The sequence below is a fragment of the Limulus polyphemus genome, unplaced genomic scaffold (genome assembly GCF_000517525.1).
Source record: "Limulus polyphemus unplaced genomic scaffold, Limulus_polyphemus-2.1.2 Scaffold1415, whole genome shotgun sequence".
NCBI lineage: Eukaryota > Metazoa > Arthropoda > Merostomata > Xiphosura > Limulidae > Limulus > Limulus polyphemus.
The window spans coordinates 13485-30635 of NW_013667025.1; the positions used below are offsets into that span (position 1 = coordinate 13485).

General features: G+C 29.9%; 1 protein-coding gene across 5 annotated transcripts in view; it reads right to left on the reverse strand.

The window, feature by feature from the left end:
* The window catches only part of LOC106463467 (poly(rC)-binding protein 3-like), a 212854-nt gene that overhangs the window by 9638 nt on the left and 186065 nt on the right, over nucleotides 1–17151 (reverse strand). For 3 of the 5 annotated variants that reach the window (XM_022390964.1, XM_022390965.1, XM_022390962.1), the window contains exon 12: nucleotides 12424–12912. In XM_022390964.1, coding sequence (XP_022246672.1) covers nucleotides 12612–12912 — 301 coding nt within the window. In that variant the 3' untranslated portion in view covers nucleotides 12424–12611. Of the gene's footprint in view, nucleotides 1–3610; nucleotides 3741–6479; nucleotides 6592–12423; nucleotides 12913–17151 lie in introns of those variants that run through there. The other 2 variants (XR_002611502.1, XR_001291061.2) reach the window with 2 other exon arrangements.

Consider the following 17151-nt stretch of genomic DNA (forward strand, 5'->3'; position numbering starts at 1 on the left):
AGTTAAGGTCATGATAGAATGGAATGTATCATAATTACATTTTTGGTATTTTATAGGTAGTTTAATGAGTTTAAGTCATGGTGGAATGGAGTGTATCATAATTACATTTTTGGCATTTCATAGGTAGTTTAATGAGTTTAAGTCATGATAGAATGGAATGTATCATAATTACATTTTTGGCATTTTATAGGTAGTTTAATGAGTTTAAGTCATGATAGAATGGAGTGTATCATAATTACATTTTTGGCATTTCATAGGTAGTTTAATGAGTTTAAGTCATGATAGAATGGAATGTAACATAATTACATTTTTGGCATTTTATAGGTAGCTTAATGAGTTTAAGTCATGATAGAATGGAGTGTATCATAATTATATTTTTGGCATTTCATAGGTAGTTTAATGAGTTTAAGTCACGATAGAATGGAATGTATCATAATTACATTTTTGGCATTTCATAGGTAGTTTGATGCCACCACTATACAGCAGAGGTATTGTCAAGATGCATGTACATCAGATATAGTAGGGCTGGATGTAGAAATATGGACTGTAACAGCATCATTTTAATGTAACATACTCAGTCTTTGTATATTGCATTATGTAAGCTATGAATTTTAAATGTAATAAAGTGACAGGTGCTAAACCATGGAGGGTGGATTGAGTGGTCACCTTTTCCTGATTAAGTAACAAAGGGTAATCAAAACAAAATGTGAGTGTCTAAGATATACTACCAACTCAATTCCCTGCCATATACATAATTTTCAGAATCAGCCAGCTGGCATAATTTAAGAATTTTCCCAGGAAAGCATGCTACAGACCTCATTAAGTAGCTTAAATAAAATCTTGGTTCATTCCCTGAGCAAGACTTTTCAAGTTAATCCTCTGAGTGACACATTAAATGTTAACATAATGTTCTGTTCGATGAAATGTTACTAGTTATTGAAATGATAACCAAATTTTGTACAACCTGTTTTTTATTATTTTCCTGTTGTACAGGAAATTCTTCTATTCAATGTAAAGATATAGTATTTGAATTAGCTTCTCCGAGCTCTATTTAGTTGGAAGGATATTTCTAACTTGTTGTTTATAACAGTAAAAACTGTATTCTTTGATGTGCTTATGTCATAAGCATCTAACACATTGGGTAGAAGAAGCACTGCCCCCTCAAACTGATTAGAGGAGGGTTGAATTACAAATATATGTTGCCCCTCCCTCCATTTTCTCACTTCATGTATGTAAACTATTATGCAAAGCCAGCTAAGTTGACAAGTTATATTGTTTTCTAATGATGATATTAACAACTATGTCAGACTAAATAAATGATCAAACTCATGATTAGATATTTGAAATTTCAAGGTGACACCAATGCTTTTGACATGACAAGTATTTTGAACTGTTATTCATACTTATCTTTAAGAACAATACTGGATCTGTGAATTACCACTAAAAATAGTGCAGATAGCCTTCATGTAGCTTTGCATAAACTTCAAAACAAACCAAACCACTAAAAATGTTTCCTTTGCTTGTAAGAGGTTTTTAATTAAGGCCTAAAATAAAGTTGCTAAGTATCCCCACCCACTTTCCAACAAAAGTGTCAATTCAAGTTGAGAGCAACACCCTTATAAACATTTGCACTTTCACTTTGTCAATAACTTTTCTGTCTATTCTCTTTAAAATTCCATTCTTCACATCTTTCATTATTACCATCTTGCATAATCATATCAGTCCTGATTGGTGAGATTAATGTTGCATTTTATGGTGGTATACTTTAGCTGTCAGCTTTGCTGTAAATGTTACATTGTCACTAATGGAGTAGGATAGTGAAAGAGAGAGAGGAATTAAGAGTGTAAAACTAACCAAGTATTCATTTATTAAGATATTTCTGCCTGTATTAATGAAAGGGTATGTCTTTGGAATAGAAAAAAAAGCAAAAATTGTCATTAAACTTATTTTATTTTTCATATGAAAACTTTAGTATGGCTGCCATTATAATATATAACAAATATGTTATCAGTTTTAATTGCAGAGTGTGGCTTTGCATTAGTTTTAGGAGATATGTGACAATGTTACATAAAAAAAGGATCAATATGTATTTTGAATATTATTAGTAATTAATATATTTTGGGCTTCAAAAAATATAACAGAATTCGTGTTAATTAATGTTATCTAAGTATCAAAAATTAAAGTTATCCTAACCATCTTCTAGATCCAAACATTTAGTCATGTTGCTCATTAATTATAATACATTAAGCAAGAGATTAGAAAGACTGCTTGATAAGTTCTTTCTCCCAGTGGTTCAACAGTAAGTTGGGCTTATAACCCTAAAAAATTGGGTTTCAATGTCAATGGTGGGTAGAGTGCAGACAGCTCAATGTATAACTTTATGTTTAATAACAAACAAAAATCAAAACGTTCTTAGCATTAAGTTCTTTAAAAGAGAGGGTTCTTGTGGAGTTTTAACAAAAATTTTAATATATTTAGTATGTTGGTGTTTTCATATTTGCCAGTGGGTTACTTTATGAGATAGTCTTAATATGTGTGTATATCATTTAATAAAATTATTAATCATAATCCCCAAAAGAAAGTCTGTTTGTTTGAGCACAGAACTACAGAATGAGTTATCTGGGGTCTGGCTACCATGGGGAATCAAACCCTGGATTTTAGTGCTGTAAGTCTGTAAGCTTACCTATGACCCATTGGGGAGCAAATAACAGTGGAATATCATTCCAGAATTGTGTTCATTAAAAGAAATGCTGTGCCAGTTATATGTCACTCCTGAAATGATCTACTGAAAGTTTCCTATCTTATACTGTAGTGAACTTGAGTTATAAGTGTCACTCCTTGCAATTTGTTTCATTTATATATTAAATAACAGTGTCAAACAAAATGCACATTTCCAGGAAATCTGAAAGAAATTAATTACATGCATAGATTTCATTGAAATATATAACACCTTAAAGTAAAATGACTTAAAGACAATATAGTGAACATATATATTTTTTTTACTATAACAATATACTACAAAAGCATATTGCAATTCATTGCCTGTACATTCTTTGTAAGGGAGAAGAATAATTTATAAAACATGTGTACAGTGACATATGTTCAGGTTTATCTCAAATGGAATTTGTATGTGTTACTTTTATTCTGTTTTAATCCATTCTCTATTGTAGTATCTGAATAGTTAAGTATAGATAAACTATTGATGTTATACATTTCTATATATTACATATAATTTAAGGACAACAAGGTATCTGTAGGTCTATCTCGGCCATCCCATCCACTAAACTAAACTTTAAAGTAAAAATAAAACACTCAAAGATAGCTCTTATTTTACAGATATTATAAAACTGTCCCTTGAACTACATCCACCACATCTGAAGGCAACCCATTCCAAAGGCCAACCACTCTGTTTGAAAAATAAACCTGTAATCAAAGAAGACTCTCACACTGCCAAATTTATATTTGTGTCCTCTAGTTGTACCATTCTCACCATTAAATATGAAAAACAATGATGCATCAACACTATAAATTCTTTTAACAATCTTAAGCCCCTCAATCAGATCACTTCTAACTTTTTTTCCCAAGAGAAAACAATTTCAGAGATATTACCCTGTTCTTGTAATGACAACATTTCCATCCCAGTAGCCCTCATTTGAATCCTCTCCAACAAATGAATATCCTTTGTAAGGTAAAAATCCCAAGACTGAACACAGTACTTCAAATGTGGCCTAACCAATGACCTATACAATGAAAATATAACCTTTTAATACTTGTATTAAACATTACTTTAGATACAACCTAATATCCTATTTGCCGTACCACTTTCAACAGGATTTTGCTTGGATGGCTTAAGAGAGTAATCAACCAGAACACCATGATCCTTTTCCTCCATAGCACTGTTAAGATTATTCCTATCAAAATTGTACTCAAAATTCAAATTATGATATCCAACATGCAATACCTTGCATTTTTTATAATCAAAAGCCATCTACCATTTACTTGCTAAACTGATCAAATAATCCAAATCTTTTTGTAAAGCAGAATCCTTCTCTTCACAGCCAGCAACACCTAAAAACTTTAATATCATCAGCATATTTAAATAATCTATTGATCATTCCTTCATCTCTGTCATTGATGTAAATCAAAAAGAGCAAAGGTCCTAACACTAAGCCCTGAGGTATCCCACTTTTTACATTAATCCAGTTAGATTGAACTCCATTTACAACAACCCTCTGTTTTCTTCCATCTAGCTAGTTTTATATCCAAAAAGCCAACCTATCCCTCACACCTAGAGAGATCATTTTTTTTAACAAGCTTCTTATGTGGCACTTTGTCAAATGCCTTCTGAAAATTCAGGGGCACCAAATTAATCTCCTCAACCTCATTTACTTAAGCAATAACCTTTTCAAAGAATTTCAAAAGATTAGGCAGGCAAGATTTTCCCCAACATTTTAAACTTTGTTAAATGACTTTGAATGCAGCTTTCATCAGACTTTTGAAAACTTTTCTCACTATTGGTGTAAGACTAATAGGCCTATAATTACAGCTTTTATCACCTGCTTTGGAAAGAGTAGTAACATTAGCCACCTTCCATTCCTCTGGCACCTGCCTAATATACTTACAAAAAATAGTAGCAAGTGGCTCATATATCTAATCCTTAACCTCATTCAAAACCCTTGGTGCGATATTATCTGGCCAAGGAGCTTTATCAATTTTTAAACTTCACAATTGTTTCTTAACAAGCTCAGAATTATTGTGATCATCTTGTTTGATCTTGTTTCCATCTAGCAACTGTTCAGGATGAGGAATATTTCTTAAATCTTCATTAGTAAAAATTGAAGAAAACATAGAATTTAATAACCCAGTCTTCCACAATCATCAGAAATATTAGTCTTTCTGTATCATCCTTCAAAGGTCCTACTCCCATTCTAACATTTTGATATCTTTAATTTATTTCAACAAATCCTTTCTACTATTTTTTACATTTTCAGCCATTCTTTCATTATATAGTTTTTTTTCATTTCCTAATCTCCTATTTGACCAACTTTCTTGGTCTTCTATAATTCTCTAAATCTTTCATCAGAGAAGTCAATTTAAACTTCTTAATTTTATAATGCTTCTCTTTATTCTCATCTTTTATACCTTTTGTGAGCCAACCTGTTTTTTTTTACTTGCAGCCACCCTTTTTGTTTTCTGTAAGGAACATGCTTATCTTGATTATTTAAAAATCCATTTTTAAAAGTTTTCCATATATGATTAGTATATCCAATTAAAATTAATTATAGATAATTCTTGTCTCATCCCTTCAAAATTTGATTTTTTAAAACTTTTAAACAAAATATTGTTATTCTTTATCTCCATATGCAATGAAACATAAAACTTAATTGAGCAATGATCACTTTCACCCAGACATTTCCCACTCTCCACCCTATCAGCCATATCTATATCAATCATTTCTAAATTAGAAGTTAACAATATATCTAAAATACTGACATTCCTTGTCAGTTCCTTGAAAATTTGATAAATAAAACCATCCTCAACAGTCTCTAAAAACCTGTCTCCCTCATGATTTCACTTTAACATTTCCCAATCTATATGATTGAAATTAAAATCCCCATAACTGTGACTTCCTGTTTTTCATTCCCATCTCCATCTGTACTTTTTGTCTTCTTCCTCTTCTCTAGTTCTTCATCTGCATATGCTAAAGGTTGTTGTCTTTTACTTACCAGATCTTGATCAATAAAATTAAATCAAATATTTCTCTATTAGAGATGTTTCTAACTCCCTAAAAGTCATTATTAGTTACTGTAACCTTTGCATGGAAAAGCTCAAGTTACTTTTGAAATCCTCTGCCATTTCCAACAGTTTACTCTTCTCTTTATCTGTAGCTTCTACTCTATTTAGTATAACCTCTAATTCCTCCTCTTCTAATCTACAAACTCTACATACAAGTTACACACCTTCATTACTAGCTTTTTTAAATTTGCATGCCAATTCCAAGTTCCCAAATAAAACTCACTCCTTACAAAGTGTGAGTGCTTAACATCTATGTTACTCTTAACCATTGTAGCCTGGGAATACATAATCAATGCTAAAAACAAGTAGTCTATTGACAACACTATTAAATATATTACATTATTTTATCATTACCTTATTTTCTCACTAAAGTAATTAAGTTTATTTATAAATTAAGAAATGACAAATAACTAATCTTTAAAGGATATTTATGTAGTAATACAATACATTTGGCCTGTTTTATAACTTTCCAATAAGCTGAATTGTAGGTAAAGTCATGTTACACATGCTAAGCCTAATCTAACTTTTTAATACTTACACCACCAAGTACTAATTTAACACTAATCCTAATACTGTTATTTACCTGTTTGTTAAAACAGATGAGTGTTAAATAGTATAATGGAATATAACAATAACTACTTTTTGTTTTGCTGTAATTAACCACTATGAATTAAAAAACTTACTATGATAGAAATAACAATCCAAGGGATTCGGGAAAACTTTTAAATTGTTTCTTATTTCATTGGAATGGAAGCCATGTTTCTCCAAATGAATGGAAGCTGAGCATTCTGGATGCTAGAATGCAAGAACAGTAAGTTAGTAACTTGTACCCTAAAATAATTTAATAAGTAATAGCTCATATAATAAGAGCATAATTTTGAGAACTTCATTTAGCATTTATCAAATTTAAGGTTCTTATTACAAAAGAGAATATAATGAATACAAAGAACTAGACTGTTCTTTAATTATTTGCACTCACTGAATTACACAACTATCTTTCCACAACTCTTTCTATATGTTGGATACAGTGATATATATATAATATAAAAAGAACAGTTTTTCAATGGTCTTATACAGATAAAATAATAAATACAAGATAAGGCCTGCAGTATAATAAAACACGAGAATAATAAAGATTTACAATGATTTCATGAAAGAATACAAAATGTTGGCTTCAAGCATCATGTACAAGGAGGAAAAGGTTTTACATTAGTCTTCTACTATAAAGGAAGTATGAGATGTTGCCTGGGTGATAATGTATGATAAGAAATAAGGTACATTATTTCAGCAGATCATATAACAACCACCTGTGCAACAGTTTAATAATTTAAGAGATGTGATCTGAAGAAAACAGTACTAAAATGTCTTTCTATGCAGGAGGCTTTTTTTGCTTGTAGTTCAGCACAAAGTAACACAATGGGCTATCTGTGCTACGTATTTAGCATTATAAGCCTTCAGACTTACCACTGAGCTACTGGGGGCATGTAGGAAGCTCAAAAACTTAATACACTAATTAGTTAGATAAAGGAAACAACTGTACAATGGTTTCATAACATTATAGGTGCAAAAATGTGGGAAATAATTACCAATACAAATGAAAAAATTTAAAATGATTGCTAATATGGATAGGACAAGTAGTACACTACAGTGATTGTGAAATGTGAGAAAAAGAAATTTTAAAAAAAAGATTTCTATTATGGGAGGTAAGTGAGAAAACAGTTTTTATAATGGTCTTTATGAACGATGTAATCTCAGTGAAATGGCTTTAAAATGTACTTGAATAATATGAGCCACATCTTATTTCCTAATGCAAAAATGTTCTTAAGTTACATTATCACTATTACTAAAATCTTATATTTCCATGTTTCATGTAGAAAAATATTTCACAGATGTTTTGTAATAAACTAGATACAAGATATATGAGACTGAGACAAAGTAGCATGAATAAAAATATTTTTACAATGCTTTTTAAGTGGGAGAAACAAAAAAGGGGAGGTATTGAACATGAAAAGCAAAAATAAACATCACAAAGGACCCATAACATGTTAAATACAAGATGAGGATGATGATAACTACAAAGCTTAAGCAAAACAGTAGAACCATGAAAATGATAGAAAATACATTTACTAGATGAAAGTTTTGAAAATAATTCAATGTGATTACAAAAGATAAAATTAGATCAATATAATTTATAGCAGTGTAATGAAATGTTACAGGAGCATTAAAAATTCAAAAGAAGAAAATTACACTTTATTATATATATATATATAATATAATAATAACTTCAATCACAGTAACCTATTGTTATACATATAAAATAACAATAACTTCTAATCAGAGTAAGCTATATACTTAGAGCTCAACTGAAACTAAATCTGGTCATCATTATAGCTGATTCAATATAATTTTTTATGTATCTCTTATAAAGATTAGAATGCATTGTTTCATCAATTGGGTACCCTTACTGTTAACAATATTTTCAGCTGTAAATCCAACAATATCTCGTGGGGTTCAGCCAGCTTAAGAAATTTAGGTTTAGGTTAGTCTTAAATACTTATAATAAGCTAACATTGCAAACAATCTTTATAATGAACATATAATACTAGAAATAAAACTAGATATATTAAATATTCCAACCAATACTATTAATAAAAGTAACTACAAAAAATAAAAAGTGTATCTTACCTACAGAACATAAAAACATTAGTATTCAGCCATCCAAATGTCTTCATATATCATTATTTTAACTCATTTTGGTAACTTAGAAAAACTATACAATGCACCAAATGTGATCATATATTACACTATTGGTTTTATATATTTTAAAATCTTCATCAGGGTAAGTCTGTTTTTTATAATATTATGAAAGGTACCCTGTCAAATATGTCTTACAATACAGAGAAAAAGTGTCCACATAAATGTCTGACTTATCAAACCCAACAATATGTAAGGTTTATTACATATATGCGTAAAAGCATTCTACAGTTGGTGTTTGTTTTCTTTCTGTACTTATTATTACAAATGAGTTTAAGTCACTCATGTTTAGAATAATAAATTTTTAAAATTTTTTCAGAAAAATTTTAAAACTCATTTTCTTAAAGAGAAAACTAATATTTTAACTAGTTAAATAGAGTAGATGAAATCAATAAATTCGCTTTCTACATATCGTATAAGGGAAAATATAGCCTTAATATAGAAATATTTTCCACATGTGAAAGAGATACAATAATGAAAGTTTCAAACTGCGTATATGAATGCAAGTTGCGTGTAAGCATGATGTGGTCTTTTTGTTACTCACAAAACTAGGTAGGATAAAACGAAATATAATTTTTTATGTATTACCTGGATCGTATTTAAGTTCTTCTGACTAAAACACTGTAGGTCACATACTTAATATTTTTTTCCATTCCAATATTTTAAAATTGTATTTTGTCCAGTCACAATACCTAATTAAAAGATATCTTTTGACCAACATGTAATGTGAATCAAATCTATAAAATTACTGCTACCATAAATTTAACTAAACAAAAAGCAGAACATTGCTCTAACTTCTGCATGTGATGGGGACACAATTTAAATTAATTCATACAAGTCATCATTTTAACGATAAGCTTTATTGGACCACTCCAACACATGATAAGCAAAAAGACGTACACTTTTTTAATAAACTTTCCCCTTCTACAATAGATAATTTATATTTGTATTGAACAGCCCATCCAAGATAATTCAATTAAAAATGTGTCCAATTACAAAACACTAGTAAAAATTGGAAAACATTATTACCACTTCTAAGAAAAACTATGGAAAATACATAATTTCAAACTACTTTTTAGATTATCTTGCAGATCTAACAATTTTCACACATAGGCTTTATCACAAAAAATAAAACAAAAACAACTAAATCCTAGCATATATTGAAATCAACATTTTAATTAAACAAAATACATTTAATCTAATACACAAGTAGAGGTGTACAGAACTTCACAACAAAAATAATACTGAGCTCCAAACCCACACTAATATACCATAAATTACAATCCAATGCTTTCTAGTACTGCAATGAAAGACTACAATATTGCTTATTTAATAATTTTACTTTGAAATAAATCACTTCAAAGTTTGAAAAAAATAGTTATGAGTCTCAACAACTTTTATACTTTGTACAACCTGATTTCTTAATATTATGTGAGAAAATCATGCTAATAAAAGATATAACCCATCTTTTAAAACAGATTACTACTTTTCTTTTTCATGATTAAAAATTAAAAATTTCAATCCTGATAAATGAACAATAATTTTACAGAACTGTTGAAGTTAAATTGCAACAAAAATTTATTAGAAATCACTAGCTAATTGGATTTTCCAACTTGGAAATGTTCTAAGAAATTTACATATTTTTACCATCTCATGATTGGACGAGTCAGTTTCTGATAGTAAACAGAACCCAAGATTTAAATGTTATTGTTAAAATGTATAAATCTGTTTTTAGTGATCATTTTTTCTCTTACATTAAGGTATTTAAAAACAATCACTAGACATTTATAAATTAGTAGTTAATTAATTCTTTAAGTGTAATTTTTCTGCAATAACAATATTTATGTATGTCCAACCTACTTCTCTAGGTGATGTACTAATCATTCCAGTAAATGGCATTTATTATATACAAAAGGTCTTTCTGTGAAGACAATTTAAATCATAATATCTTATGTTCTCTTTCCCTTTCTCAGTTTCAAGTACTAAAGGGATACATACACATATCTACAACATTTAAAACATTTGGTTTGGAAGAATTTTTAAACAGATAAAATCCAGAAATTCCACTGTATACTTGTTCCTCATAACAAAAAAGTGTAAGCAAACAATCAATAACAACACTAAATCCTTAATTTCTTTTCAGTGACCAAAACTGTGTTCTTATATCACTTAGCTTTAGTTATAAAACTATGGAATGACAAGGTGCAAAAATGTTTGCAATTAACTTACTGACAGTTACTTTATTATGAGGTATCCATACACAGTGTAAAGACAACATTAATCTCACAAACAAAAATACATGACTACAATAAAACCATATTGATGGTTGCAGAAAATTACAAATATAATAATAGACTTTTGAATAATAAAAAAATGTTTAATTATCTATTTATATCTGACCTTTTCAATAGATTTTAAAACATATACTTCTGAGGACAAGTCTATAACACATGTTAATCCAATTATCTGTTTAGATTTGACTTTTTCAATAGATTTTAAAGTATATACTTCTGAGGATAAGTCTATAACACATGTTAATTAAATTATGAAATTACAAAAAACATACCTTATGGTTAAAAGAATAAAGGGAAGGAACCTGAAGTTTTTTTACACTGACAAAATTTAAAATTACATCTACAAATCATGCAATTATTGTATAATATGTTATTAAACAAATACCTGAATGCTAATTTAGTAAATAAAAAATGTTAACAGATGCCAGTTATATAAACTAATTGTAGTTATGTATTACTGGGGTAAGATTATATAAAAATCATGATATTATTTAGAAAAAAATCTTCACAATTTTACATGTCTAACTTGTAGAGGTATAAAGTACCATAATGACAATAAATCTGTACAATAGGATTAGTACAGGTATAAGTAAAGATTACTGCAAACTCTCATACATAAAAAGTGTATTTTCTTTCTGTGTGTAAGTGTGTATAATGAAATTCTTCTGTAAAACTTTACAGTAGCAGACCTTAATCCTGATTTGAAAACATAATTATTAAAACTGACAAATACTTCTTTAAATAACACTAACAAGCATAAAGATGAAAATTGATTTAAATCTATAATTAATTGCAACCAATTCAAATATGTGAATGAAATTTGCTGATTCCTTCATTTATTATTTAAGTCTAACCATTCATATCAAAAGTGTTAATGTATTTAAAAATATTTTGAAGTAATTATGCAAACCACAAAAAAGTTAAAGTTTTAAGAATTGAGAATGTCACTTAAAATAATAGCTTTCTAGATAAATGTTGAAAAAATTTCAAATTAATTACAATACAAATTTGTTATACACATTCAATACTTAATGGGATAATATATAATATTTTATAGCTACATTCTTCATTATTTGGACTAATTTACAATCAATACAAACTTAATGGAAACAATATCTGTCTCAGAGCTTTGATCCAAAAAGCACAGTATAAAATGTATGGGTAAAAACTGTGTCACTCTTTTATGAACAAAACAATATAATATTAACTGATACAAAATTTGTTTTGGACTCATTATGATCAGTACAATACACACTTAAAGGATTACTGACTCAGTAAACAGCAGCAACGAAAAAAATTTAGATGTATAACTACATACAAAATTGCAACCTGAACTTTCTGAGTCACAGAGAGCTATCCAAACATCCAAAACACAGTGTAAACAGACCACTAAGTAATATAAAATGATCAACTTAGAAGATGACAGAGAAGAAAAAAAATATTGTAAGCAAAGATAAGAGTTTGAAAAAATATTAACCCATGAAACATGACAATTAAGCTCTCACTGTGTTTTCTTCTTTGATAAATAAAGAAAAAGACACAGACAACTATTACATAAGATTCCACAATAATATCCTAAAAAATCTTTCTGCAGAAGTCTATACCATTCTCTACATACTCTCCTGTTACAAATATTGAGGTCTGTGTTTCATTACTACTGGTGTCAGTCACACCATCATCAAAGGGTTATTTGTTATCAGTCAGTTGCTTTATCATATACTATCACATTACACATTCTTACATGGTGTGACTGTCACCTACTGTCATCTAGTATGGAGAAAACTTATTCCGCTCTGACTTCTTACTCCCATTATGGGATGTACTGGTACGTATTTTGGTGGTGAGAGTTTTGCGAGTCTGAGATGTGAGGTTGTTGAGATCAGCAAAGAGAACAGAGGTGGTGGGAGTATAGGCAGCAGTAGCAGCAGTGAGGCCTAGAGCCAGGGGACTTGGCTTGACCAGCTGACTGAGGGATATAGCCAAGGGACTTGGGGTGGTGGAGGCCACAGTGTGTGATGAGGCAGGGAGCGAGTTCGGGTCAAGGGTCAGGTTCTTATGCAGTTCCATGCTGCAGACAGAAATGGGAAAGAAAACAAAACAAAAAACATGGATTAGACTGTATGGATTTTCAGGGTACAATATAACAGCAAAAAAAATAAAAAAAAGAAGAAGAAAAGGCAAAATGGGTAAGTAACGTAAAACAAGTTTATAAAAAACATAATATTTGTTAGACTACTCAACATTAACACAAACTGTGAATCTTAACACAGTCATACTTTTTTTCAGAAAGATCCATATTCACTTCCATTATACATCTCTAATGATGCTATTTTTCCATTACCTAAAGAATAGTAGAATATGTTGTAGGTGCAAACTAATTAGAATTTGAAAACGAAATGGATGAAATTGTTTGTTTCTAAAAATCCGTATCCCAATTAAGCAACAATAGCAATTATGACATTATCCATCAGCTTAGCAATTGTTTGAAACTGGTATTGAAGAGTTCAGTAAATGCATTAAATACATTTTATTAACTTAATTATGAAGGATAATTTTTTGCTCTTCATAAAAATAAGGCATAAAATAATATATGGATAACTTGCAATTTTTCTTAACAGACATTTAAATTTAGTGAAAATAGGAACCTTAAACAACAATAAACTTACAGTGTGACTATTTTGAGCTGTGGTGCAAGAATGACTCTCTCATTTAATCGAAATTTTTCCTTATGTAGGTAATGCAGTGTACATTTTTTGTTCAATTATGGATGAATATGTAGCAATTTCTTAAAATGTAAATAGTGAAGTTCTTAATATAAATGCAGAAAATTATGTTATTTATTAGTGTCAGGGTAATTTTTATCTCAGTTATTCAGTTACTTTACATGTTATATTGTGCTCTACAGCCCCAGATATAATTAGTAAAATAAAAGTATATTAGGGAACATCAAAATTTGTAATAAAAATATAATATAAAGTTGTTACTTTAAGTCCTGAAAATCTATAGACATCAGATTCAACTCTCATAAAATTGTAAAATAGCTACTAAATAAACATATCTTAAAATTAAATTAATCTTTTGTTTCTTAAAGCTCTAGGCCATATAAGTTTAGTGTTTAATTTGTAACATATTGTCATGACCTGGGATGCTATTATTTTGACACTGTCATTAAATTTCTATAGCCCTTGGAGAGGTGACTGGTCCTCTGGTGGGATAATGGTTCATTGTGGTGTTATTTAAATTGCAAGTAGTTATATAAAGGGATGTAGGAATTTTTTTTATATGTACTAATAGAATGTTTAAAGATTATTTTGTTATTGTGTTTGAGAGTTTGGGATCTGCCAGAATTGTTTCACATCTGTGGTCAGAATGAAGTTTTTCATTGAAGTTGTGATAATGCTGAATTCAGAGCAATAAAATTATTAATTAAAACTATAGTACTGAACTACAACTTACTTTAAGTGACCTTACCAGACCTAGTAAGTTAGGGTCGAGCAGTTGGTGAGATAGTAGCTATGTGTTCAAATGAGTTGAGCAGCAGAGTGCCTAGTTATGATAGTACCAACTGCCAGGTGTTCTCATTTCCTGGTCCAGGTGAGCTATAGAACAGGCAAGAATGCAAGAAACCTCTGACCTCATGAGATTATGGATTTTGTGTGATATGATACGCCAAACTGTCAGTGAGTTTTATTTTTTCAAACCTGAATTTGTGTTGTGTTTATGGGTAGTATTCTGTTCTCACTCTTGGAGTTTGTATTAACCATTGTTATCATGTGTGGGATATATCATCATCATCATAGACAGCAGTACATCGATAATTCTACCGATGCTTAGCTGCCACACAATCATGAATTATTATTACAAGAAAATGGGGAAAAAGTGGGATCTAACGTAAATGTATAACATATTATTATCCCATTAATAAAAGTAAATTTATTATTGATAAAATTTGTTTGGAGGAATACTTTTGTAGTGAAGTAAAGTAGAGCCTAATTGCTCAAACTGAAAGTACTGTATATGGTAGTTTGTAAAAAAGGTAACTCCATGATAGGTTATGAAACCAGTTGTATTATAGAAGTGATAATGCAGTTTAGTTTGAATTTCATGCAAAGCTACACGGGGGCTACCTGCACTAGCTGTCCATAATTTAGCAGTGATAGACTAGAGCGAAGACAGTTAGTCAACACCATCCACCACCAACTCTTGGGTTACTCTTTTACCAACAAAAAGTGGGACTGACTGTAACATTATAATACCCTCATGGCTGAAAGGGCAAATGTGTTTGGTGATGGGGGTTAGAACCTGCAACCCACAGATTGTGAGTCAAGCACCCTAACCACCAGATCACATGATAATGTGAAATCAACTAATTGAGAAAGCTGGACATTGAATTTATCTATTAATTTTGTTGATCAGTTTAAGAATTTTTTTTTTCTTGTTTGTTCTGATGGCATTATCATGGACTGAAACTATAAATTAATTACTTAACCCTAAATCTTTTGGTTCATATTTGTAATTGATATGTTCTTTGCATCTTCTTACAATTGACTTAGTGCACATGTATTACAGTTCATTGAGTGGGCTGAAACTTCAAATAAGTTACTTAGCCGTATAACCTTTGGTTCATATTTGTAACTGATATGCTCTTTGTATTTTTTTACAATTGACTTGGTGCAAAAGTGTTACAGTCGATTGAGTATATGCTTTCAATTACTGCAGTGCATCTATTTTTCATCTACTGCGCATATATGTAGTTTAAAATGTTTATGTCTGGTTATAGTTGACTATAATGCATAAATTCACACCTTAAATTTGTGTTTATGCATGCATAAAACAATTTAACTTTTTCAGATGTATCTATTTCAATTCTTTTCACCTGAAGACGATCATGACCATTATTAAGAAACAAACATACAAATAAGAAGTCAAGCATTTTAACATGTGATGTTTAAAATCTTTGAAAATAGTTAATGCATTATTACCAGATGTAATTGTTTACTGTCATTTAAAAAATAAAATAAAATCTGTTACTTATATTAGTGTGAAATGATGTACTCAGAAAAGAAAGATACATTGTCTTTATGTTAACCAAATGTACATAGGCTTGATCTTGCAGTTGAGATGGAATAGTGAATAAATTTCCAAGTTTACTATGTGTATCTATGCAAAATGTGACCAATTTTTAGTACAAAGTACAAGTCTGTTGTACACAGAATATCAGGTTAGTACTCAGACTCTGACAATTCAGAGTGCAAGTAATGTTCATGTGAAGATTAAAAATACTTTTGTCCATCATGCAGCTTGCATACTGCATTCTCATAGCCTCTAAGACCTCCAAACTGCATATTTACAGTGTTTTTTCAGTAACCCTGTATATTGCATCTGGTATTTACTTTCCTCTATCACAAGCTGTCAGTAAATCATCAATGTATGGTAAAATGAATAACTGATCATTCTGACATCAAATACTTAATACCATGTTGAATGGCATTCTGTAAAAGGTCATGACTTGCATAGTCTGACCCTCACCCATGCCCAATAACTGACTCTGTGCAGATTTGGTTATGGTGTTTCCATTATTATAACCCTGATTCAAAACTTATTTATTAAATCTATTACAACCAAAATATGAATATTAATTTGCAGTAAAATAGGCACCACAAGTTGATGCATTGGTGACAATAAAAAGTTTTGCACAACTATTTTTTTCAATTAAAAGAGAAAATTTAATTTTCATTTTTATACTTGTTGACACTACATATAAAATATATCCATAATGTAAAGGTACTTTGTATGCTTGTTTCCTATACTAACGTAACATTCTAAAAAAATCAAGCTTAAACTACAAGTCTTAGCCACTGCCAATTATCAATCTCTCATAAATTACAGATTAAAACAGCAAATTAGTCAGATGAAAAATATATGAAAGAAAATATAATATTGAAAATTCAAATATTATACAATTCTGTTTTTGGAATTTTCATCTGAACTGGAGATCTTGAAGGTGGCAGCAAAAACATCTAATTAGAAAAGAATAGCATACTAACGATATTTTTAAAAGACAAAGGGATGAAACAGATTGGTTTACACAAGAAGAATGTTTTCATGTTCCATTAGCAAGTTTATTTTAAAAGTTTGATGTTAAACCCTGCACTTAGCATATGATGTCCTGGTATGATGGCTACTATCTTAAATCTCAGCTTGCTGTGATCTTGGGCTCAAATTGTGAATGTGAAGAAAGAACTGTTATCATGCTTGCTTTAACAACTTATGTTAGAAATGTTGGTGTTACCTTTATCTTAAAGGG